At 36.1% G+C, this 26570-nt stretch overlaps 3 protein-coding genes across 3 annotated transcripts in view; 2 read left to right on the forward strand and 1 right to left on the reverse strand.

The window, feature by feature from the left end:
* LOC148543620 (F-box/FBD/LRR-repeat protein At5g22660-like) overlaps positions 1 to 26570 on the forward strand; it is a 142665-nt gene that overhangs the window by 92037 nt on the left and 24058 nt on the right. The window lies entirely within an intron of this gene.
* On the reverse strand, positions 4485 to 6120 carry LOC107614735 (allene oxide cyclase, chloroplastic). The gene is made up of 3 exons (XM_088498601.1): positions 6117 to 6120; positions 4986 to 5110; positions 4485 to 4892 (listed from the first exon to the last, which is right to left on the reverse strand). The coding sequence occupies exons 1-3, from the start codon at positions 6118 to 6120 to the stop codon at positions 4485 to 4487; spliced, it is 537 nt and encodes a 178-aa protein (XP_088354727.1).
* LOC107617026 (uncharacterized) lies at positions 22435 to 24902 on the forward strand. The gene is made up of 6 exons (XM_088500609.1): positions 22435 to 22482; positions 22820 to 22911; positions 23096 to 23200; positions 23468 to 23557; positions 24133 to 24239; positions 24411 to 24902. The coding sequence occupies exons 3-6, from the start codon at positions 23134 to 23136 to the stop codon at positions 24471 to 24473; spliced, it is 327 nt and encodes a 108-aa protein (XP_088356735.1). The 5' UTR covers positions 22435 to 22482; positions 22820 to 22911; positions 23096 to 23133; the 3' UTR covers positions 24474 to 24902.

Here is a 26570-nt window from a genome sequence, read left to right on the forward strand (position 1 = left end):
TAAAAGCTCACCCAAACAAACAAGCCCTTAAACCATTATTAAATCTACCACTATAAAAAAAACATCATAGCCGCCCCACTTATTATTCATAGGAAAAGTATAGGTGAACAATAATCCTAGTAAACAATATGAACAATGGGATTACAAATGTAAATTACTCATAAATTTAATTAATGATGTAATTAATTTAATTATAATAATAATCATCTTTCAAAATTTAAAATATCAGATTTTTGAAATAGAAAACTGTAACACGTTTCATATCCTCATACCATATCTCCTCTCTCTTGTGGTGGTCCTTCCCAACAAAGAAGGCTCACTTCCCAACCCACCCACAACCCACGCTGCCCCCTGTGCCAACGTCCGACACCACCGCCATCACTATCGGCGACCACCGTCGCCAACCCCTCTCTCTTCCCTCTCTTCTCTTTTTCTTCCCTCTTTCTCCATTTCTCCTCAATCCCTTGTACGTTACCCCTGGTCTCTGTGCAAAGTCCAACCCCACACGAGAAACCCCAATGCAACCCAGCAGCGGCTGAGCTCTGTGCCGCTGCAACACTGCCTCTGCTACCCCTCTCTTTCCATTCTTCCCCTTTCACCAACGCAGGTTCCATGCTTCCTCCTACTTGTGTTATTTCGTTTATTTATTTTAACTAATTTTTAATTCTGCTTTTAGTGTTTAGATTAGGCTTAGATTAATGGATTGATACTTTTTGGATTTCAAAATGTTTGATGGCTGATTTTTCTGGATTAATTGCTGCTTAAAATGAGTTTAAAATCCCTGTTTACATATTGTGCACACCATATGCTCGATGAAATGCCTGAGTGAAACTTTTTGTTTAATTCTTATGTTTGGCCAGTATTTGTCTTAAATTTTGTTATCTTTAGGCATTATAATTCAAAATTGTGTAATGTTATGCTATTTTTAATGATGTTTAGATTGAGTTTTGACATGACACTTGATTATTAGTTTTGTTTAAACACCAAATTGGTTTAAAATTTTAAATTTAGTCATTTGATTAGTGTAATTTAAGAAATGCATATCATGTTTAGTTAAGAGAATTGAATGAAACTACCAATTCAGGTATGTTTTAAACATTCCACATGGTTGCCATTAGATTATTTTAAATTCTCATCCTTATACTTCAATGACATGCATGCACAAACAAATTTGGTCACAACTCACTTTACAGATGGAAATATATGCTCTAAGTGGAGATGCTGTTCAATTTGGATGCTCGCTAAATGTGTTTTTTCTGTTTTTGCATTCTTTTTTATTTTTTCACGCTATATAATATTGCTAGAAAATATATGTACAGTTGTGCATAAGATAGAATATAATACTCAAAGGTCCCAAAATTTCAATTAGCAAATCCATAATACATACAACACTAATTACTACTATAAGAAAAATAAATTAATTAATAAACAAATAAGGAGAAGAAGAAATAAGAGAGGATTGACAAGGAAGGAATTGAAGAAACGAAAATGGAGAATGAGAATGTATCATTCATATCCAAGAAGAAATAATGAGCTTTTTGACTTTTCAAAGCATAGAAATGGACTTGGTTTTAGATTGTGTAGTTGTGATTCAGATGTAGCAGATCCATGCATACTCTATTCAAATACTTAATATAAGCCTAACTAATTAGGTGAGATTTTTTATGAGTACACTTTTCATTGTTATTATTTCTTGTAAGTTATGTATAGTAATAAATTTTTAATGATATTTTTGGAAAAAGTATTAATAAAATCTTTTTAGTTGAAACTTGTTTAATAGTACGGTATCTAATTAGTTTGTGTATGTTTGATTGTAAGTCATAGAATGTACGGACATTACTGGAAGTGATGACACGGATCTTGTTGATGAGGTTTGGTCTCTAGTATATTGCTGTTTTTTTGTGAACTGCATATTTGAATCGACCATTAATCATCATGTTCATCGAATGATGTATGTTTTAACTGATTTACAGTTACCGGATCATAGTTGCCTTGTCGAAGACGAAATACCAAGAGTTGGGATGCGGTTTGAGCATTTGAAGCTGGCTTAGGATTTTTATGCAACATATGCAAAGAAAGTCAGTTTCGATTCAATAGCGTAGCGGATGGTTATTTGGTACCTAGATGGTTATTTTGTAATAGCCTTGGTGTGGTGTGTATAATTAGTTACAATTATTTTAAACTAGATATTCTATTTAATAGGATAGCGGATGTTTATTTCTATTGTTACCCAGATGGTTATTTTGAATAGTTTGGGTGTAGTGTGTGATTCGTTAAAAGTATTATAAACTGGATGTTCGATTTAATAGGAAAGCGAATGGTTATTTCTTTTGTTACCCAGATGGTTATTTCGAATAATCTGGGTGTAGTGTGTGTGATCAGTTGCAAGTATTTTAATATAGATGTTCGATTCAATAGGATAGCGGATGATTATTTTTACTGGTACCCAAATGGTTATTCGTAATAGTCTTGGTGTAGAGTATGTGGTCAGTTACAAGTAATAAAGGTTGGATGTTCGATTCTATAGGCTATCAGATGGTTATCTCTATTGTCACCCAAATGGTTATTTAAAAGAGTCTTGGTGTAGTGTATAAATAGTAACAAATAGTAGAGGCTGGATGTTCGATTCCATATGATAGCGGATGGTTATTTTTGTTGGTACTAGATGGTTATTCTTAACTAATAACTTTTACGCTTCGCTAATATCTTGAAACAGAATCAAAGTAGTTAGAGAACTAAAAATGTTATTCACCATGAAAATTTATCATTTCTGTTGTAACAAAATTTCACCACGAAAATACGTAAACAATGTGAAAAAGGTATTTGTGGTCTTAAGACTAAGGTCCAATTTGGGTTAATAACTTAAATAAGCTCTTTTGAAAAAAGAGCTTAAAATAAAAGGACTTTTATTAATAGCAACTTATAAATAAGTTATTTTGTGTTGATTTTTAGTTATAAAAGTACTTATTTTAAAGTTGTAGTGTTGGGATAAATAACTGAAAAAATACAATTTTTTTACACAAGAGAATGAATATTAAAATTCTAATTCATAATAATCTTGATGGCAATGCAAAAGAAATTATTGTATAGTTAGTACTTGTTATTTTATTGTGCATGATATGGTAGGTGAAAATAAAAAAATAAATATGAAATGTGTGTTAATGTATATTTTGTTGTTGTTTTTTAGTTTTTTTATTGTGACTTTTCATAATTTAAAAGTAAAAAAAAAAAGTAGCTTCTTCTACTTCCCAAATGGGCTCTAGGTACATCTATTGCTTTCTCTTATTCCGGTTCTTCCTCACAGGTTCATCAATAGTCCGCTCGCATTATTTAGAAAAGAAAATTTCACACACATAAAAAATATTATTTCTATATAACTATGTATTATTCTTAAAATTTTAACACGAGTCTTTACAACATCCATGATCGAAAATAATAAAGTCTTAAATATGTAGACATCAAACATTATGCAACTATAGTATTTACAACCAATTTAACTCATATCTAGTTAAGCCACCACTAAAAGCCATCTCTTTTTTGCATCCATCGTTTCTTACAAAATTAAACATCCGTAATTCATAGAAATTAAAAGTCAATCACATGAACCAGAAACATATAAAGAAAAGAATTCTAAGATATGAAACCCAAACTCCATCAAATTTCATATCGTTCGCTTTAATCCAAGCATCCATGAACCATATGATGTTACTATCTTTGCTGTAATTTCAAAAAAAAATATGAAAATCAACCGCAGAACACCCACAGTCGTACACAATATGAGTACACAGGCAGAACATAACATGAAAATTACGGTGAACATCTATGCAACCCATAACATGAAGGAACGACTATCGGCAACTGATCTTTAATAGCGGCATGCAAACACACCCCACGGTTGATTTGGTGTTGCCCAAGAAAGACTCCAAGCGGTGCGAACATACAGTGATTTCAACCTCCGGAGATGGCCGTTAACAGACAACGTGGGTGGCGGCTGGCCGACTTCCACACGACGCCGACTTGGGGATTCGCCTGCTGTTGCTCTTCTTCACAACGGAGGCCTCCCCCAAGGGATGGTCGGTTCGGCGATGGCAGAATGGACGACGGGAAGGAGCAGAGAAGAAGCACTGGATATGGGTTGGTCCGAGTTTCTCAATGCCGTTTCAAATGGGGTAGGGGAAGGGTACTAGTTCCTGAATGGAGTTTGAATTGAGGGGAAGGGAAAAAGTTTTTACCGGCTGGTCAAAAAGGGGGGGGGAGTGGGTGGGAATGTGGGATGATTACGATGTTAATAATTAAGAGGATTAAAATTAGGATTTTGGAAAGGGGGTGTATAAGGTAAACTGTGTTAGTAAGCTAATTGGGCTAGTTTTTAGGGCCCATTGTTCATATTGTTCAACAAATTCATTGTCCCCCTAGCATTCCCCTTATTCATAACTATAGCCAGCCACAACATCAAAAAAATAAGAATAAGAGCCTAAAGTTTATCAGTCAGTAAAACGAGGAACTGTAGCATGTGGCTCAAGATTCTTAGCAGCATCAGAGGCCTGAACAGAAGGGTTAGGCTCAACAGTTTCAACAATAAGCTCCTTTGGAAAATCCTTAATACCCTTAAGATAGAAATTAAAGTGTACAAAGATCTTAAAAGGGTACACAATTTGATGAAGCTTGACTTGGCCTGAAACACCTTCAAAGATTCCAGAACCACCTGTGACAGCAAGGTATGTGTCTTCATAGGTCAAGTATGGACCCTGAACAGCAATGTGTCCATAGTCACCAAGGTAGAAACTGTATATTGCTTCATAACGATCACCACCTTTCTCTGCTTTGTTTTGGATCAAAATGCAGATACCTGCTGTTATGCCTATGCGCTTTTGAAGGTCTCCAGTGTACAACTGCATAATAATATAATTGAAAAGATTATAATATAAATAATCATATGATGATGTTTGATCACTAACATAATTCAATCATAAAAAATAAATTACCTTGTTGGTGAAGGGTACAAGATCACCAAGGGAATTCACAGTTTTCTGGTTCAATCTACGCGGTGTTTTGAGGATCCGGAACCTTCTTTTCTGCAGAAGTGTGGGAAAGACTAATAGTCTATTACCTGTTCACAAGTTTCAAAAGAACTTTTAAGGTGATCAAATGTTCTCCGGTTATTACCTACCCACAAGCGGCTCTGCTATGCGTGAAGACCGACGGAGAGGGAGCGTGGCTCCGAGGAAGGGAGAGGATGAAGATAGCCTGCTGCTGTTTGGGTAGGAGTTTAGGGGTGAGGTTGTTTCTTATTAGAAGGATGGTATACAAAATGATGATGAACAATTTTTAAGATATGTTCTTCTTTTTGGTATGAAGAGGGTAGGAAAGATTAGATTAGGGTTTATGAGAAATAAAATAATCTCTTAGTGTATATGAATAATAAAATGTATTTTAATTTTAATTTTTAAATTGATTCATATTTAAAATTATAAAACTAAAGCTAATTGAATTTTGATTAAATTAAACTATTAAAGAAATTTGGGTAGTTTTTGTCTAATATAAAAAAGAATATTTAAATTTTTTTATAAAATTAAATAAAAAATATTTTTTATTTTTATTAAAGAATAAGGATGATTTAGTAAAAGCATTAATATCATCTATATTTAAAACCAAAAAAATTAATTATTGACGTGGAAAACATAATCCACATGTAATGTTTTAATTTGTCCATAATTTTATCGTATCGATACGTATGAATTTATGATCGTACCGAAGCAAACACCTTAAAATATTTGACAATTAGGATCACAGATAAAATGTTTTTTTTCTTAAATAAAATACTCAAAATTATCCAACACAACTATTTCTCCATACAAATAATTGTATCATTTCACCATGTTTCCTTCCATTCATCCTGTTCTATTCCATTTCATTCCCCTACTTCCTATCGATTTAAACATAGCTTATATAAGCTTTTACATGTAAATATACAATACCTTTTAAGAATCTATAGTCACCAGGCACCATTCTCTCTATCTTTTCTATGTTCTACATAATTGGATTAAGCTATGAAAATTTGTGTGTTTTGCAAGAACTGTGTTGATAGAAAAGTGAGGGATGTTGCTTTGGCTTACCCATTGTCCTTGCTTTTGAATTGTAGGCAGTGCTTTCATAGCAACGCTAAGGAAATTGACTTCATTAAGGTATTTCTGTTCCTAAACTTGATCTTCAATAAATTGATTGCTAGGGACTTATTTAAAACAATGAAGCGGGCTTGGGATTATTAATTGGAAGGGATTTCTTACTAAAATTTATTTAGTACTATGTTGTTTGTTACAAAGTTCGGAGCCTTGTTGTGTAGTTGGCTATTTCATATGTGGTATGTCTTTTAAACTCCTATTAAGTCCTTAGCTAAAGTTTTTGAATTGTGATCCCTTTATTTATGCATGTTTCGGTTGATCTATTCAACAAATGAGTATAAAAGTCTCTCGGTGGTTTTGCAATGAGAATTACTTCATGATGTGATAAGTTACTGCAATAGGCACTTAGCGCATGTGTATTTAGTACGTAATAATACAGATTTCTGTATTTTACTAATTTTCTATTTGTTAATGAAGTTTATCTAAAAGTAATAATACTGATTTCAATTTCTCAAACATTCATTTCATCTACAAGAATTGAATACACGAGTTCAAGCATTCAGGCTTCTATTTTGTTTAGATTCATTAATAAATAATTAAAGACAATGACTAATAGAATAATATATCAGTGCTAATAATACATAGGGTCTAAGTTTGTGATATGACTTAAAGTTTCTTTTATATAAACCTTAAGTCTTTTAGCAGTTGAGTATGCGGAGGGTGTGGATCTAACTTGCTTTGTGTCTTAGGCTTTCTCAGTGGTAGAGAGTAAAACCAACCATTTCTCCATTTGAACTGCAGCTATAGAAAACATTATTGAGAGTTAGTAGGCTGCGTGTACATAGTAGTTAGTGACTATCAAATGAGGTCTAATCATTTAATAGAGGAAAAACTTTAATTATGGCCATAAGAACTACCATACCATCATGTTGAAAAAGTTACTTGCTACCTCTGCCTTTGTCACGTTATTTTAAGACTCGGTGCTTGAAGCAAATCATGAGAAACTATACAATTTATTATCTACAGTTTTTCAGGAAGCCATACCTTTTGATGCAATGTAATGGTTTTAAAAGCTTTGAGAATAATATTCTGTTTTTGAATTAGTGTTGTTTAACTTGCGGTTAAGTGGCTTTGTAGATGTGTTAGCAAATTTAGAGCAAAGAGCCTTATGCCCAAAAAAGGGAGCAAAGACGACAATATATTTAAAGGTTACTCACATAGAATTCTTCAACTAAATTCCATGCTTTTGTAGCTTTTATCGAGCAAAATTTGGCAATTAATTTTACTTTTCTTCTTATTTTGTCTAGAAATTATTTTCTAAAATGTTAGACGGAGTGTAGTTCTTTCTCAAGTCACAAACACTATTTACCAGTTTAGCTGGTGACCATCTACAAATTAAAGACTCGATAATGGATGTTGAGTTATAAGAGAAAAGTGAATCTCAGCTACCATGTACTTCAGTTTCAACCAAACATAGTGGAAAAGAAAATAATGTGGATATGATGTCTCCTTCACATAATTACATCCAGTGGGATCAATTTCTGGTGCGGAAAATGGCAGGAAAATAAGTCTATCTTCTTTTTTTTTTCCAATATCCAAACACATTTAGTAGAAATAAATATAGTAGTTATTTGTAGATTAATAAGGGGCATACATATGAACAAACGTCTAACTCAAAATAATTTTTTTTAATGTAATTATTAGTTTTTATTTTGGGTCTGTTATATATATCAATTAATGGGAAAAGATCAACCATAGAATGCCACAGATTATGGTATACAGAAAATAGATGATAACAAAATGAAGAAAGTAAAACGTGTTGTAGCAATAGTAAAGGCAAAAATTTTAGCAAATGAGAAAGATGACCAAATTCAAGAACTAGCTTTTTCTTTGTTAGAAAAGCAGGCAATCTCTTAGCACATAAGGTAGTTTCTTATGTTCCTCATTATGGAAGTGTTTATTTACTTTTGGTTTTTTGAAAAAGTTTTGTGCTCTTTGATGTTATTACTTTAAAAGTGTTTTGAGTTTTATTGCTTCATTGTACCAAGTAGTATAATTATTGATCTGAAGTTGAATCATTCCAATTCATTCCAACATATTTTTTTATAGTTTTTTAGGTAGTTTTGTCAATAATCCTATAGCATATGTTATTGGACCTACTATAAAAGTAATAGAAACTAGAAAGTTGAGGACATCTCTTTTATTTTTTATTTCTATGAACGGGGCTACAGATAATCCATGAGAAAATAGCTAGTTTGGTCCCTGAAATTATACTTGAGCCTCAATTTAGTCCTTGAAGTTTTAATTGCCTCAATTTAGTCCCTAAACATTTCAATTGACTCTGTGACGGAAACCACCGCAAAGACTAACGTGATTAAAATTTGAAAAGTTTAAAGACTAAATCCATGAGAAAATAGTTAGTTTGGTCCCTGAAATTATACTTGAGCCTCAATTTAGTCCTTGAAGTTTTAATTGCCTCAATTTAGTCCCTAAACATTTCAATTGACTCTGTGACGGAAACCACCGCAGAGACTAACGTGATTAAAATTTGAAAAATTTAAAGACTAAATTGAGACAATTGAAATTTCAAGGACTAAATTGAGGCTCGAGTGTAACTTCAGAGACCAAACTGAATATTTTCTCGATAACCCATGTATGTACATACCAAAATTAATGGATTACTTTCATAATTTAATTTTAAATCAATTTCAATTAAGCAACAAATCATGTAGCTTCTATCGAGATGCTGATAAATTATGTTGTGTGTGAAAGCCATAGTTTTATATATGGAATGAATAAATTCTCCATGTTGGTGCCATTTTAAATTTTTCTTCTATTATCTTTACTAATTATTACAATATTTACGGAAGAAGCTGCATGATGTTATATTTTTTTTATTATCTAAAGTTGTCTTTTTCTTTTATAATTGTTATTTAATGGTAGTCTCTATGATTATTTTAAATTGGTTTTTTATGCTTTGGAGTGTCAACGTCTATAGTATAGTTCTTTATTTTTTTGAGAAATTTAGTTTTAATCATTATAAGTAGTTTGCTGTTAATATTTTTAATGTATTTTGTAAAGTACTTCATTCACAACTAGAGAAAGTAAATCAAGTAAATTGTTATCGGTATCTCTTGTTAAGTTGTTATGCTAATTTTAAAGAGTTATCCATTTGTTATCCAAATTTAAATTTGAATTATGCAACTGACTTTTTTAAAGGAAAAACAATTGTGTATTTTATAAGTGAAAGTTATTTTGAAAGTAGTTGCTATCATTACAAACAATAAATTAAATATTTTAATTTTATTCAAAATTTTAGTGAAAGAAGACATACTACAATGCAATATATTAAGTGATTAATTTTTTTATTCTTGCTATGTACACATATTTTATAATAAATATTGTTTTGCCATGAGTATTTTTTTAACAATTATACACGTATTTTCTTTTTTTGGTTAATTAAAAAATAATTTAGATATGTGATTAATTAATAACGACTATATTTTTATATGCGTGTCAAAAATATTTAGTATAAAAATAGTATTTTTTTATGTATTTTATATTTTAATTAATAAAATTATTTTTATATTTTTCTACTAAAATAATAACCTCTTTTAAAATGACACAATATATTAAGTTACATAGTAATATTTATTTTTTATAAACATATATCCGCTTAATAATGTATATATAGGACTTTAAAAGTTAACCTCATTTATTCAAGTTTCACTTATAAATTATAGTATAATATTCATATACATATTCATTAGATATATTTTATATATATTAAATATTAATTTGGAATATTTAAAAAATTGAAATAAATAATTTAAATATAAGTATAGTCTATTAATATATAAAAAGAAAAATCTCAATAATTAATTTTATTTTTATATAACAACAAACACATTTACTTATTTATTTTTTTAATTAATTAAAATGTGCTTTGAACAAATCGTTTAAAAAAATTATTAAAAAAAGTACAAATTATTAACCACCGTAAAAAATATATTATTTTTTAATAAACAAACTATACATAATTAATAAAGTTGATTAAGTACACAATCTATATATTCGAAGGTTCAAATAATATATCTAAATGTCACTTAACTTATTAATTTTTTTAATTGTATATCAATTAACAAATTATAATAATATTTATTTAAATATACAAACATAACAATTTTTGTATTTAAGTAGAATCTGTTAATATAGACTAAAAAATAATCAAAATTATTTAACTTTAAAAAATAATGATAAAACAGTCTTATACTATACAATAAATTTTTATACACAAAATTTTTTTCAAATGAAAAGTAATAATAATTATTATTAATGGATAAATATCAATATATTTTTATAATAAAATAACATTTGACCCGCGCGTAGCGCGAATTTTACACTAGTACTGTTCATACCCTGACCCAATGCTATAACCCAGGTCCAAACGAAAGGCCCAACCCAAAGGATTGAGCCTCGCCCTACACTGACCTTCCCCCGTAGAAGTCGGCTCTCGACACGACCTGCTCTAAAGAAGTCGGAGACGAAGATAGGCTGGCAGATAAACACTCATTCAAATGAGTAACTGCTCCTAGAATCTCTCATCCTACTTCTAGGAGCCATATCACAACTTTCCTAAGATAAAGGAACGGTTATCCACCTTAAAAGATGGAACTACTTCAACGGTGGTTATTGGTTCACCACTATGAATACCCTGACATCCCTCGGGTATCACTAAGTCCCAATACTCTCTAGATTTGCTCATTCCCTTGCTAACTTAGGTATCGGAGTGTCTTTGCAGGTACCACCCCCCATTCACTCATATTCACAAGTTGGACGGAAGCCCAGGAACGTGATTCCCTCTGAAGGCTTCCCTCCTCAGACGATTGGGCCAGCCTAACGAGTCCAGCCCATAAATCTCCGGTTACCCATCGTAACATTGGCGCCGTTACTGGGGACCCGAGAGATCAACCAGTGATGGCGGACAATTCACCCGAAAATGGTCATACAGCGTCTGATTCCGAACAAGAAAACCTAGATACCGGAAACAACGACGCGGACCTAACTCTTCACCAGGGAGCCAACGACCAACAAAGAGAAGGCACCTCCGGGTTAAAAAATCCAAAGGTAAACTCCTCAGAGGGACGTGAATCAGGAAAGGAAGGGCCACCCCCTGCAGTCGAGCTGCTGGGGTTGGTCCATAGCCACCAAGGTCGTTTGGAACAGCTGGAACAGGAGTTAGAGCGACAGCGAGAGGCAGATCGAAATCTCAGAGAAGAGATAGAGCGACGAAAAGAGTTAGAGAAAAAACTCTTGAGGCTAGAATCTTCCCTCAGAAGTCGGAACTCCCGTAGCGACTGAGGGGAATCGCCCCTGGGGGGAGAGGATCCATTCACTGAGGACATAATGAGGGCAAAAGTTCTGAGAAACTTCAAAAGCCCTGATATGAACCTCTATGACGGAACCACGGATCCGAAGCATCATCTAAGCAATTTCAAAAGTCGGATGTATCTGGCTGATGCTTCTGATGCAACTCGCTGCAAAGCTTTCCCGACCACCCTATCGAAAGCGACGATGAAGTGGTTTGATAGCCTCCCTCCAAGGTCGGTCACCAGCTTTGAGGACCTCTCGAGAAAGTTCTTGATGAGGTTCTCCATCCAGAAGGATAAAGTAAAGCATGCACCGAGCCTCCTGGGAATAAAGCAGGAGGTCGGAGAACCTTTACGGGACTATATGGAAAGGTTCAACAAAGCATGCCTGGAGATTCAAGACCTGCCCACTGAGGCAGTCACTATGGGGCTAGTAAATGGACTTAGAGAAGGCCCCTTTTCCCAGTCCATATCAAAAAGGCACCCCACCTCCTTAAGCGATGTACAAGAGAGAGCTGAAAAGTACATCAATATGGAGGAGAATGCCAGATTACGAGAGCCGGGTTGGCGACCTAGGCACCCTCCCCCAATAAAAGAGAGGGAGAGGGAGCCCAAGAAAAAAGAGGACGTCGGTCTCGACAGACCAAGAAAATATCACTCTTATACTCATCTAAAGGTTTCCATGGTGGATGTATACAGAGAAATCTGCAACACTGAAAGACTGCCACCTCCCAGGCCCATTAAAAATAAAAAGGGAGGAAGTCGCAGCGAGTACTGTGAGTACCATAAGATCTATGGTCATTCGACAAATGACTGCTATGACCTCAAAAATGTGATAGAAAAGCTGGCCAGAGAAGGTCGGCTTGACAGATATCTCATGGAAAGGTCAGATAATCATGGGAAGAGAAAGCGAGAGGATGGGGACAGAAGAGACCCACCACCTCAAACCCCCGAGAGACACATACATATGATCTCGGGAGGATTTGCGGGAGGAAGACTCACCAAGTCCTCTCGCAAAAGACACCTTAAGCGAGTTTACCAGGTCGGGAGTGAAGCCCCCAATCTTCTTACTATCTCATTTACAAAGGAGGATGGGCAAGGAGTGATCCCTGGACACGATGATCCAGTGGTAATAACCATGATCCTAGCCAATGCCCATCTCCACAGAACTCTAGTAGACCAAGGGAGTTCGGCAGATATCCTTTTCAAACCCGCATTCGACAAACTAGGGTTGGATGAAAAGGAGTTAAGAGCCTACCTCGATACGTTATACGGGTTAGGCGACACGCCAATAAAACCACTAGGATTTCTGCCCCTCCACACGACCTTCGGAAAGGGGGGAAAATCCAAAACTCTGAGCATAGACTTTATAGTCATCGATGTGGGGTCAGCATATAATGCCTTGATTGGCAGAGCTACCCTAAATCGACTCAGAGCGGTGGTGTCTACCCCTCATCTTTGCATGAAATTCCCGACACCTGCGGGGATAGCAACGGTACGGGGAGATCAGAAATTGGCAAGAAAATGTTACAATAAAAGCCTGAACCTGAGGGGAAAGGGCAAAGAAGTCCACACCATAGAGCTCGGTGGTGCAAGAGCCAAAGAAGAGCTGCGACCGCAACCAGGAGAAAAAACTGAGGAAATACAGGTCGGTATAGAGGAAGGAAAAAATACCAACATAGGGGCCAACCTAGAGGAAGTCTTAAAGCAAAGGTTGACCAAGCTCTTAAGAGACAATTCTGACCTCTTTGCCTGGAAAGCTTCTGACATGCCAGGGATAGACCCCGAGCTCATGTCTCACAAGCTCTCAATGTATCCGGGGCCACGACCTGTGTAGTAGCGAAGACGTAAGCTCGGTCCAGAACGAGCCCAAGCGGTGGAGGAGTATGTACAAGCACTCCTAGAAGCCGGCTTCATCAGAGAAGTTAAATATCCAACATGGCTAGCGAATGTAGTGCTAGTCAAGAAGCAAAACGGCAAGTGGAGGATGTGCGTCGACTACACCGACCTGAATAAGGCATGTCCCAAAGACCCTTATCCACTCCCAAGCATTGATGCTCTAGTAGACTCTAGCTCGGGATATCAATACTTGTCGTTCATGGATGCCTACTCGGGATATAACCAAATCCCGATGTACAAGCCGGACCAAGAGAAAACATCATGCATCACGCCCAGAGCAAACTACTGCTACGTGGTCATGCCTTTTGGATTAAAAAATGCAGGGGCCACATACCAAAGGCTGATGAACAAGGTGTAAGCTCCCCACCTCGGGGACTTAATGGAAGTCTACGTAGACGACATGCTGGTGAAAATCCGGGAAGAAACCGACCTCTTAACAGACCTTTCGCAAGTTTTCAACACCATAAGGTCGCATGGGATGAGGCTAAATCCCACAAAATGCGCCTTCGCGGTGGAGGCCAGAAAATTTCTAGGATTCATGCTAACCCAAAGAGGGATCGAAGCAAATCCCGACAAGTGCAAAGCCATCCTAGAAATGAAAAGCCCGACTTGCTTAAGAGAGGTTCAACAACTGAATGGCCGACTTGCAGCCCTCTCCAGGTTCTTGGCAGGGTCAGCACTAAAATCCCTTCCATTATTCTCTCTACTAAGAAAGGGATGCCAGTTCGAATGGACTCCAGAATGCGAAGAAGCGTTCCAGGAGTTCAAAAAGTTCTTGAGCCAACCTCCAATCCTAACCCGACCTCTAGTTGGGGAAGACCTTGTCCTATACTTGTCTGTAGCAGACAAAGCTGTTGCATCAGCCCTGATAAGAGAGGACGAGATCGGACAGCATCCAGTGTACTTCACCAGCAAAGTTCTACAGGGCCCCGAACTAAGATATCACAAACTAGAGAATTTTGCCTACTCCTTAGTAATAGCCTCACGGAGGTTACGACCTTACTTCCAAGCCCACACAATAAGAGTCCGAACAAACCAACCCATGAAGCAAATCCTCCAAAAAACGGATGTTGCAGGGAGAATGGTTCAGTGGGCGATAGAGCTCTCCGAGTTCGACTTAAAGTACGAAACTCGGACAGCAATCAAAGCCCAATGTCTCACCGACTTCATAGCAGAATACGCGGGAGACCAAGAGGAAAAGCCAACTATGTGGGAACTATACGTAGATGGATCCTCAAACAAGACCGGAAGCAGTGCAGGTATAATACTGGTTGATGAAAAGGGAACCCAAATAGAGGTTTTCCTCAAATTTGAATTCCCAACTTCAAATAATCAGGCAGAATATGAAGCCCTGATTGCAGGATTGAAGCTGGCAGAGGAAGTCGGCGCAACAAAAGTGATGATATTCAGTGACTCTCAAGTGGTGACCTCTCAGATAAATGGAGAATATCAGGCCAAAGACCCAAATATGAAAAGATACTTGGAAAAAATCTTGGAACACCCGGCCACTTTGCAGAAACCGAGATCAGGCATATAACTCGGGATCTTAATAGCAGAGCAGACGCCCTCTCCAAATTAGCAAGTACTAAACCAGGGGGAAATAATAGAAGCCTGATCCAGGAAACTCTCCAAGAACCCTCTGTGGTGAAAGCAGAAGACAAACAAGATGTCCTTGAAATAATTGGTCTAAACCTCGGATGGATGAATCCCTTGGTCGAATACCTAAAATTCGACATCCTCCCCAAAGAGGAAAAAGAAGCCAAGAAAATCCGGAGGGAAGCACAATACTATACTTTGGTGAAAAATATCCTCTATAAAAGAGGAATATCAACACCATTGCTGAAGTGCGTACCGACCTCAAGGACCACAGAAGTACTAGAGGAGGTTCATAATGGGATCTGTGGAAACTATCTCGGAGCCAGGTCGCTGGCCAGAAAAATAATCCGAGCTGGGTTCTATTGGCTGACTTTGCAGAAAGATGCCACAGAATTTGTGAAAAAGTGCCAACCATGCTAGATGCATGCAAATTTCCACGTGGCTCCCCCCGAGGAGCTCATCAGTATAACTTCTCCATGGCCTTTCGCAAAATGGGAATGGATCTGTTAGGTCCTTTTCTCCAGGCCCCAGGACAAGTCAAATACTTTATCATAGGAATAGACTACTTCACAAAGTGGATAGAAGCAGAACCATTAGCTACCATCACAGCCCAGAGAAGTCGGAGGTTCCTCTACAAAAATATCATCACAAGGTATGGGATACCCTATTCCATTACTACAGATAATGGAACCCTGTTCACCGACTCTACCTTCAGAAGCCTAGTGGCCAGTATGAAGATCAAACACCAGTTCACCTCGGTAGAACACCCACAAGCAAATGGACAAGTCGAGGCAGCTAACAAAGTCATACTGGCAGGACTAAAGAAAAGACTACAAGATGCAAAAGGAGCTTGGGCTGAGGAGCTCCCACAAGTGTTATGGGCTTATCGAACGACGCCACAATCTGCCACAGGAGTAACACCCTTCCGACTTGTCTATGGCATAGAAGTTATGATACCAGTAGAAATCAGCGAACAAAGTCCAAGGGTGATCCTCCATGATGAGGTCAGAAACATACAGGGGCACAAAGAGGAGCTTGAATTGCTCTCCGAAGTTCGAGAGCAAGCCCAGATAAGAGAAGCAGCATTGAAACAAAGGATGACTACCAGGTACAACAAAAAAGTCATTCGAAGGAGTTTCACCCCAAACGATTTGGTCTTGATCAGAAACGACATTGGAGTCAACAAATCGGGGGAAGGAAAGCTCGCTGCCAATTGGAAGGGACCATACAAAATTAGTGAGGTCTTAGGAAAAAGTTATTATAAGGTGACCGACCTAAACGGCACCGAGTTATCAAGGTCGTGGCATGCTTGTAACATGAAAAGGTACTATAGTTAAAAGCGAACTCTACTCCCTGATGTACTCTTTTCCCCGACTTCATGATTTTTTTCCAAAAGAAAAGGGTTTTTTCTGGAGGGGGGTTTTAACGAGGCATCACAGTAGAGACTAAGGGATCATAGATAGCAAAAAACCCTTAGTAGCAGTAAAAGCACCTTCACAAATAAAATAAAGATCTTTTATCTCTTATAGATTCCTTCTCGTTTTTCTTTCTTTCTACGAAACGCACCGACTTAAGCTCGACAAAGCGTGAAAATCCCATGAACCGACCTAGATGGTCGTCAGGATGAAACGACGAGGTACAAGTCGGTGTAAAGAGGTTATAAAAGTTGATCGTGATTAACTCGAGAAATCTGACTCATAAGTCGGAAAAAACCGAGAAGCAAAGAAAAACGCATCGCAAAAGTAACCTAAGTCATAAAAACTCAATAAATCAAAAATTGAGTATAAGGAATACCGAAAAAGAGATCAAGAAACCTAGTAAAAGAATTACGGCAAAAGACTGTCCCAAGTTACTAAGGAAAACTTGAAGAAAGGGACAGTCAGCCAAGAAAAGGTTTTTTCAAAACAAAGATCCAAAAAGATTTCTCTTTGAAATCCAAAATAGAAAAGCATGCGCACAACAAAGGTAACTTAAACCCTTATCCAAAAAAAGGGTATTTTTTGTTAACGGCCATAAAAGGCCAAAAGAGAATGTCAGCAGAGTACCACCACAAATAAAAATAAATAGTTCAAAAAAAGAGGGGACCCACAGGCCGGGCCCCCATATAGCCACAATCAATTTTTTTCAAAGAACATCACCACCATAGCCGAAGAGAGTAGTCGGAGCAGCACCAGAGTCAGGAAGAGTAGTCGGAGCGCTATCAGGACCAGGGAAAGAAGTATCCATAGGAGACGGAGAGGAGGTCCCGAGAGCCTTCGAGGAACTCGGAGCATCCTTTGGTCGGGGAGGAGACTCCATTATCCTCTACCCCCGAGTTTTTAAATCTGACTCGGTGACATATTGGGGAGAAGGAGGAGAGACTATAGCCCCGTCAATGACGACCTTGTCCGGATCCAAGGGAGAGAGATCCAGGTCGGGAGCAAGAACTCCGACCTGTTCCTTAAAGATCCTCCATGCTTCCTCGGCCCCGTCAGCAATGGAGTCCTCCAACTCAGTATAGGCATTCCGAGCCGTCAACAAATCCTTCTTCACCGACACGAGGTCCTCGAACAAGCTCGAATAACTCTCCTGCGCCTTCAACCTCAGGCCCTCCTCCATGTTGCACTGAGCCTGCAACTTCCTTTCCCTCTCCTGGAGGCCATCCCTCTCTTCCTTCAATTTGGTGACCTCCTCCCTCAGCACCTTCTCCTACTCCTGATATAAGAAAAGCCTCCCCTCTAACTCTTCAACCCTCGAGGTTGAACCCAAAGAACTGAGGGGAGCCTTCTCAGAAATATCCAGGAACTTTGTACACACCCCAGCCGCCCTGATACTCTCCTGAGCCAGAATAGTGAGGTGGTTTCGAACAGAAGCATCATCCATACTTATGCGAGTATGAGGATAGATGTACTTCCGAACGAATTGAGGTGCATCCACCTTGGTATCACCCTCAAAAGAAGAGCTAGGCTCTAAAGCCTTGAGCTTCTTCTTTTCTGGCTCAGGGGAGGATCGGGGAGGAGGGGACGGTTGAGAAGAAGCCGAGGAAGAAATAACAATAGGACGGTCAGGGGTCCCCAAATTTTGGGAAGGAGGGGGAGGAGAAGGAAGAGAAGAGCTAGTTACCTTAGCGCCACCAACTCTGGCGCGGGATCTTGCCTTGGCCTCCTGAACTCGCTGGTACGACTCCCTGGAATTCTTCTTCGCCATCTCTGTAAAAAACAATGAGGCAGTTAAAATCGAAAAAATAAGTCAGTAAAAACAAGTCGGAAACATGGCTAAATAAAAGGCTACCTAGTTGTGTCTGGACAAAGGTCGGCGACCCTTGGAGAAATTTTTTGGTATCCAGATAGGGGGCCCTCCCCCATACTTCTCGGAGGAACCCCACAATGGCTGCCTCTACTTCATCCAGGTCATCCAAACTATATTTCTCACAGGGAAAGGCCTCTAGCCAGTACAGAGGAAAGCGAGGAGAAGAACTCTCATCCAAGAAAAAGGGGTGGTGACCCTCTACGGCTTGAACTTTGCAAAAATAATTTTTGAAGTCATGGAAGGATTCATCGAAAAGGGTAAAGACTCTCCGACCTTGTATAGCTCGGAAAGACACCCACTGCTGCTTGTTATTTTGCCCATTAAAGGGCTTGGTCATCTGGAAAAGGAAAAAGAAAATCCTTAAAGAAGTCAGAAAGTATAAAGCATGGCTGACAAACTGATAAATTTTCAGAAAACCCTAGGAATTAGGATGAAGCTGGGTAGGAGCAATACGGCAGTGACGTAAAACAGCAATCTCAAAATCAGAAAAAGGCAGAAAAATGCCCAGGCGAGTGATCATACTCTCATACATATAGAAAAAATGAGGGGCTGCCTCAGAAGACCTCCCGAAACAAACCCGGTCCTCCGGACCCGGGGCAAGCAGTTCATACTTTGGCTCATCCTCATCAGAGGTATAGAGCCTATGATGAGTGCGAAGGTTGATGATAAAATCGGTATCAACAAAAGATTCTTCCCCCAAAACATGGTCTCTAAGGGGCCTGGAATCAAACAGAAACCTACAAACCAACCCTCCTCTCTAAATTAAAAGGCATGCAAACGAAAGCATTTCGTAAAAGGAGAGTAGAGGAAAACTAACCTTTACTTGAAGAAGGATAGGGGCAGAGAAAGGAGAATTCCTTCGAGCAAAAGCTTCTTTCGAGTAGAGGAGAGGAAGTGTGAAAGTTTTCAGAAACGAAACAAGGAAAGAGAGGGAAAAGTATTTATAAGAACGTTGGGGGCAAAATGGTAAAAACGAAAGCCATCATTTAAAGATAGGCACCGTTTCCAATGTAACTGATCCCCGCGTATGAATACACAAATCCCTAACGGACGCGACGTTTGATTAGACGCGACTGTTGAGAATTTTTAAACACGTCGGTTCTGGAATATCACGTCGGTTCCATATCAGGTCGGATACGACCCTGAGTTAAATACTTGACCCCAACTCTTTAAAGAAATTGGGCTCGAGTAGGGGCACTGTTCATACCCTGGCCCAATAATATGGCCCAGGTCCAAACGAAAGGCCCAACCCAAAGGATTGAGCCTCGCCCTACACCGACCTTCCCCCGTAGAAGTCGGCTCTCGACACGACCTTCTCTAAAGAAGTTGGAGACGAAGATAGGCTGGTAGATAAACACTCATTCAAATGAGTAACTGCCCCTAGAATCTCTCATCCCACTTCCAGGAGCCATATCCCAACTTCCCTAAGATAAAGGGACGGTTATCCATCTTAAAAGGTGGAACTACTTCAACGGTGGTTATTGGTTCACCACTATAAATACCCTGATATCCCTCAGGTATCACTAAGTCCCAATACTCTCTAGATCTGCTCATTCCCTTGCTAACTTAGGCATCGGAGTGTCTTTGCAGGTACCACCCCTCATTCACTCATATTCATAAGCCGGACGGAAGCCCAGGAACGTGATTTCCTCTGAAGACTTCCCTCTGAAGACTTCCCTCCTCAGACGATTGAGTCAGCCTAACGAGTCCAGCCCATTAATCTCTGGTTACCCATCGTAACAAGTACATATAATTAACCACAAAAACAAAATTGCATATCGTCTCATGTTTAGGGTGGGAAAGGTACACAACAAAATTTCATGATGTGTAGTTTGATAACGATCCTATCCTTTAGGTAAGGCATAAATAAGATTTTTGTCCTATTTTTTTACGTTGAGAGTAAATAAATATTCTTGTTTTATGTTTTTTTTCCCTCAATAATGTGGCCCAATTTTTTATTAGTTTTTATTTTGTTAATTTTTAAAATTTTTAAATTAAAAAGTAAAACCTTATAAATTATAATGCTAACTTAAAATATAATTAATGGACTAAATTATTATCCTAACACTTAAGAATCCCTATTTTTGGCTCCATAAAAATATACATTTATAGTATTTAATTATTAGCAGAATTCTTTTACATATTTTGGGGCGAATTCTTTTATTAAAGGAGAGCCTTTTAATGTTATAATAATGGAAAATCCTTTTAATCTTCTTCTTCACACATGCCATGCAATGCAAAGCATAGTGATGATGATGATATTATTGTTGGATTAGGAGCCCACGTCACTTACACTGTGTTTGGAACAAAAGAAAACTAAAGGAAAGAAAATGGAGAGAATGAAAATGAATGGAAAATTTAATTTTTCTTTGATTGGATGTGAAAGAAAATTAGATGGAAAAGAAAAAAAATTGACGTGGAATCCATGTTTAAATTTTTACTTCATTTATGCGAAGAAAACTGAAGAAAATTTGTAAGTAAGCATAATATTACAAATTTATCTTTTGTGTTATATTAATATATTATAATTTTTATGGAATATAAATAAGAATATTAATATAATTTTATTTAGGTATGATTTTCTCTCTTCTTATTTTTCTTTCTATTTAAACAAAAAAAATTTTCTTTCTACTTTTTTTTTTCTTCATGCAAACAACACAAAAAAATTAACTTTTTTTTTATTTTCTTTTCTCTCTTTTTTTCACCAATTTTTTTCTATCCATTTTTTATTTTGCATCTAAACAAAGTGTTAGCAATTGTTGTATGTCATTTCCTCAAACATTTTGCAGCAATAAATGCCCACTCAACCTACAAAACGACAAGTTTTTTAATGGATATATCTATTTCTATTTATTATTATAAAATTGGATAGTCCCAACAGTAGGGTACCCAATCCATCTGACAGCTGGCCAAAATTTCATGTTCCTACTTTTTCTAAAACTAAAATGGGGAAGAAAAGGATTTACGAATTTTCTCTCTACCAACGCGTGTCCCCGGTTCCACGTCCATGGGCTTGACGCGTGGAAACAATTATATTTCAATTTGTGTTTTACTCCTCGGCAGAAACTTCTCACCTGTTTGAAGGTTATCGGGGGAGATCTTTGCCCAGCAGATTGAAGAGAGTCATTCTCGCAGCAATTCCAAAACCACCATCTACCGAAAGAAAACGGAAATGCTAGCTTTTGATTGGATAATTGGGGTTAACAATGGATTGAGAACTCATTGTCCCTGATAGAGAAGAGGAAAAGAAGCAGCAATTTTTTTCCCAAATTCTAAGGTACCTTCTTATTCATTGTGTTTAACGCATGTTAGAGCATCAGCAATCCCAAAATGATGGAAGGGTAATGGAGCGTACTGCAATAATTTTAGCGGGATCGATGGCAAATTTTGGGCACAATTTTTCAAAAATTTTTAAATTTCAATCATTTTTTCTATCTATTTCTGGGTTTCTCTCTCCTTCGCCCATAGAAATCAGAATCACTCTCTTCTTTCGACGCTCTTTCTCCTTTTTCTCTCATCTCTGATCGTCCTCCTCATTTTATCTTCATCTCGCCAACTGGAAATTGTATTTCAAGTCACCAGAGACGGCTGGACATTAGCTCATCAGAAAAGAGCTAGAAGTTACAAATGTCATCGCTCTAGGGCGCAGATGAAGCCTTTCTTTGCCTCCACTGGTCAGCTGTGGAAAGAGCAGAAGCTAGCCGAAAAACCTGCAAGGTTTGGCATCAGCACTGGCACCCAAGGTGATAAAAAAGCCCCATTAAAGAGCTCATCAATAATGTTCACTCTTCCACTTTCTCCCACCAACTGTAGCCTTATTTTTCCATGAACTGATAGCTTTCATTTTTGGCCTCAAGGAGCAATTCATTGAAAATAGAGTCCTACATCTTGCTAAAATCATGGTAATTTTTTAATTTTTTAAGTCTTTACGTTTTTTAACAGTGTTTATTTACATGTGTTCTTATTACACTGTGTATTTATGTTCTTATTAAACTTCATGTTTTGGTGTTCATAGCAACGAATAAAGCACAGAGCAGAGTTTCAAGAAATTGTGTTTTGCTGTTATTAAATATTTTTTCTTTATTTTTTAGAGTAAAGAAAAAGGCAACATTTTAATAACTATGCTGAGTTCAGCTGCTTCTTCAACTGTGGGTCTTTTTTCAGAAAGAAAAAAGAGTCCGCCAAGGTGAAAGAAGAATGGACCCTCGGTAGGTATTCTTTTTCTTTGAGAAATCATTTTTGGCAAAAGAATATATTATTTCTTTTAGAAATGGTACAAATACAGTTTCTAAGTCGACTATTGAAAGATTTGAGGCTTTATAGGATGCCATTGAAAACATTGATTTGTAGATGTATAAGATTCAGTAGTTACACAATCAAACACGATTACTACAATATTCTTTTAGTAGAATTGTGTGTATGCTCATACCCATTTTATTCTTTTTGGTTTGGAATCTAGTGAGAAAATTGAAGCATTTTTTATTAAAAAAAATATTTAGATGTGTATTCATTTTTGTGCATTTTGAATCTTGGAATATCAAGTAGACAAATTGGGCTTTAGACAAATGGGCTACTTGGTGAAGGAGAATGCTTTGCTTTCCAATCCTATCAGAAGCTTATTCAAAGATGTCTCCAAGGTGTGAATTATTAGTATATAATAAAACAATTTTGTCTTTGAAGGAATAATTGTTAGCTTCTTGACTTCATTTATCGATTTTATCGAAGAGTAGGACACATACAATTCTAATTATGTCTCTCACTTGAATCTTTCTCTCATTTCTTCTCATAACCCATCTTCTTCCCTTTGAATTCAAATTGCAGACAAGAAAATCACATGCAAATGCAAAGCAAAGATAACGATGGACATAGGAGGAGCATATATTGTTTCTAAGAGCCATAGTGCTATATGGAAGAATGGCATGGAAGGTAATATTTTACTCCCCATCAACACTTACTTTTATAATTTTTTATTCTTAGTGCATTTCATCTGATGCATATTTGGTTTGGAGTGCCAATTAATCTAGAAATGTATTTAGACTCAAAATTTTGAAATTTATGTCATTGTTTGTTTCCTTTGCTTTTATCTATTGAAATTTGATATAGTAAAAAAAATTCATTTCAGTTACTATTTGTCCTTTGAAATTGAGTGGCTTAGGCATTTATAGGTTTGGCAATTTTAATATCTATTTACAGGTTCGCTAGGAACAACTTCCACAAATTCAGAGTACTTTGCCTCTACCTCAGTACTTGCACCAACCATTCATGCTTTGCTTCTTATTATATGTATGCTTTTTTCTTTTGTTTTTTATTAATTTTTCCTCCACAAGGCCTTTTATTTGCTATTATGAGACCAACAGTGAGAAAGAACAACAAAAAAAAAATTTTAAGTGAATTTAACTATATAAATTTTGTTCATAAGGCAATCCTTATCCTTTTTAATGCTATAATTGTTGTTGTATTTAGATGATAAGGTTGACCAAATAACCATTTTAGTTATTTTAAAAGTAAGCTAAAATATATATTTAAGTATATTTTGATGAGGAAAATAAAAACGTTGATTCAGGTAGCATTTGCAAGAAGGGCACTGAAAGATTTAGATTTGATGATAGCTCTTTGTTAGGCCTTTTTCCTTTTCAGTTATGTTAGTAGTTGGTAGCGTTAGGAATACAGATGATATGGTTTAGGTTTATGTATATTTTAGCTTTCTTTTTACCTTATTGCCAATAATATTTAGTTTCTTCAGCTATTTGTTATTTATTCAGGCAATTATCATAAACTTTAGGTATACTTTGTTTGATAAATCTCAAATAGTATATATCTCAATAGCATATAATGAATGAAATTTGTTTGATGAAAAGATTCTAGAATTTTGAGAAAGAAAGTGAAGAGGTGGGAGGTCAAGGTGTTGGGACTTAGCTCAGAGTTGGTGAGAAAGGGGAAGGAAATTGAGCAGTTCATCAAGGAGGTATTTTTTTTATTTAAATACCAATTTATTGTTATTTTATTTTTTTGAGACTACTTAAAAAATCAGAAGCTTTGACTGAGTTGTTAGAAGGGCATGTTGTCCCCGATAAGAAATTTTGGACCTGTTGTTATTTCCTTTCTTGAATATAAGATGATAAATTTTTGCATAAAGGAGGGTGCTGATGAGGAGGGTGTGGAAACAGTGACAGAACAAAAGGAGAAAAGTGTTAACTAGCATTGTTTTGAAATGTAATGCATGTTGGATATTGTTAGCACTTGCTTGCTTGGTCATTATAGGTTCCTTGCTAAGGTGACAAAGCTAAAGCCTGCAGATCTGTCTTTGTATTTGTTGAATACCTTTCTGTCTTCATAATTTTATATTTGTACAGTTGTTTTCAATATTTGAATACTCGGGCATATCTGTTGATGCATAGCTAGAAGTGCAGTTAGTATTTCTTTGATGTTGGAACAAAGCTTTGGAGAAGAGAACTAATTCAACAGGCGAGACACAGTGATTTTCAACACCATATCCTATTGTTGAGTTACTTCCATTATTGTTGAAGAGCAGAGAAGTAGATTATAGTGTTAAAAGGTACCGCTTATGGTGATGTATGATCCTGGAAGTTGGATTGAAAGTGGTCTTATAGAAAAAACTTTAGTGATCTAGCGCTCTACTTTTATGAATTCTTATTTCATAAATTATTATTTTTATATTTCTTTTGGTTTGCAAATCTTGATAACACTGTTTATGTTTACAATTATGGGTTGTCAGCTCAAAAAGCAAAGAATATTAAAGATACCATATTGTTAACATATAATGTTTTATTATTGTCTAAATAAATAATATTTAATATTTTATGGAATTTTATTAGGCATACTTTTTGGTTTATTAGATAGTAAACCATTTTAACTGTTGATGGCCAAAATAATAATCTCTTCATTCTTTGCCATTCGTTTATAGTTTCCTTCATTACCTTGCTTCTCTTTTCTTTTTATTGCTCTTTGAATATTTGTTTAGTGATACTGATCTATGTATCACAACCTAATCCTCTTTTAATTTCATTGTTGTTATTGTGATTGCACATATTAGTGTTATTTAGTTCTTTGGTTTCTATTGTTAGAAATTCTGCATTAACAAACACTAAGCAAAAGAATGAATGGTAATTTGTTACACATAATTTACACCGTCACAAAATACACAAGAAACCAAATATTTACGTTCAAAAATTACCTAATCATTGGACAAAATACATGTATAAGTTCTTTCTATTTCATATCAATAATTGGCACCAATTGCAAATCAACTTCATTGATAATATTTATTTATTTAGTTTAGTTGATAGAGTATATACAAACTCTCTTCGTCGATTTTCAATTCTGTGTTTCATTTTTAAAAGTTGACCATTTTAAATTACAATCATAGTGATGATAGAAAAGTTGGTTTAATTTGTCTCAAGATGTATACATAGATGATGTTTAAATGTTATCTTAATTGTCCATTTTGTAGTGTTCAAGTTAGTACTTTGTTGTGGTTAATTGGTTATGTATGAAAATGACAATTAAAAATAAAATAGAAGTTTTGTAACTAACAAGTTAATGGCTAAATGCAAATTTGAGTTTAAACAGAAGAAGCTTGATTTTTCTATTTTTGCATATTTATAATTGTAAGTAGAGCATTCCAATAGATAATAATATTGGTGTTTCTTAAAGTCCTTTAATGATTTGTTTTAAAAAGCAACTTTTTAAAGAGTATATTGTAAGTAAAGTATTTTATGCTATTCTGATTAATATTGCTGCAATTTAGTTTAATTAAGTTCTATTGTAGTTCTATGCATCTATATAATTTTGAAATTAAAATTGAAAAAATTTGACAAAAATAAACACTTTTGGGTGCCAAATAATTTTATGATATTGTATTAAAGAAATTTTCTTTGAGCGGCATATTGAGATACTATGCCAAATATAATTGTGTGCTTGATAAACATGGTTGATTATGTTTTGCTAATTACAAAAGACTTGCAAAAGTCTTATTTCTTCAAAGGTTACATATCCTGCTTTGATCTAATTATGAGGGGACAACGGAATTTTAGTTTTCGATGATAAATATTCTTCTTCTCCACTTTTGTCATATTATTAACTCATTAGCAGTGTGATAAGTATGAAATTGTGGTATTCTTCCTATGAATTGTGAATTTGGATAAAAAATGAGTTGTAGACTTATAGTTTGTAATAAGTATGAAATCTTCCGTGGCTCTTTGACCCATGCAACCCGTGCTTTCACTTTGTTCCATAAAAATTGGGATCGAGCATGATTACTCACTTAAGATTGTTC

This window comes from Arachis ipaensis, chromosome B9, assembly GCF_059453495.1.
Source record: "Arachis ipaensis isolate K30076 ecotype BB chromosome B9, ASM5945349v1, whole genome shotgun sequence".
NCBI lineage: Eukaryota > Viridiplantae > Streptophyta > Magnoliopsida > Fabales > Fabaceae > Arachis > Arachis ipaensis.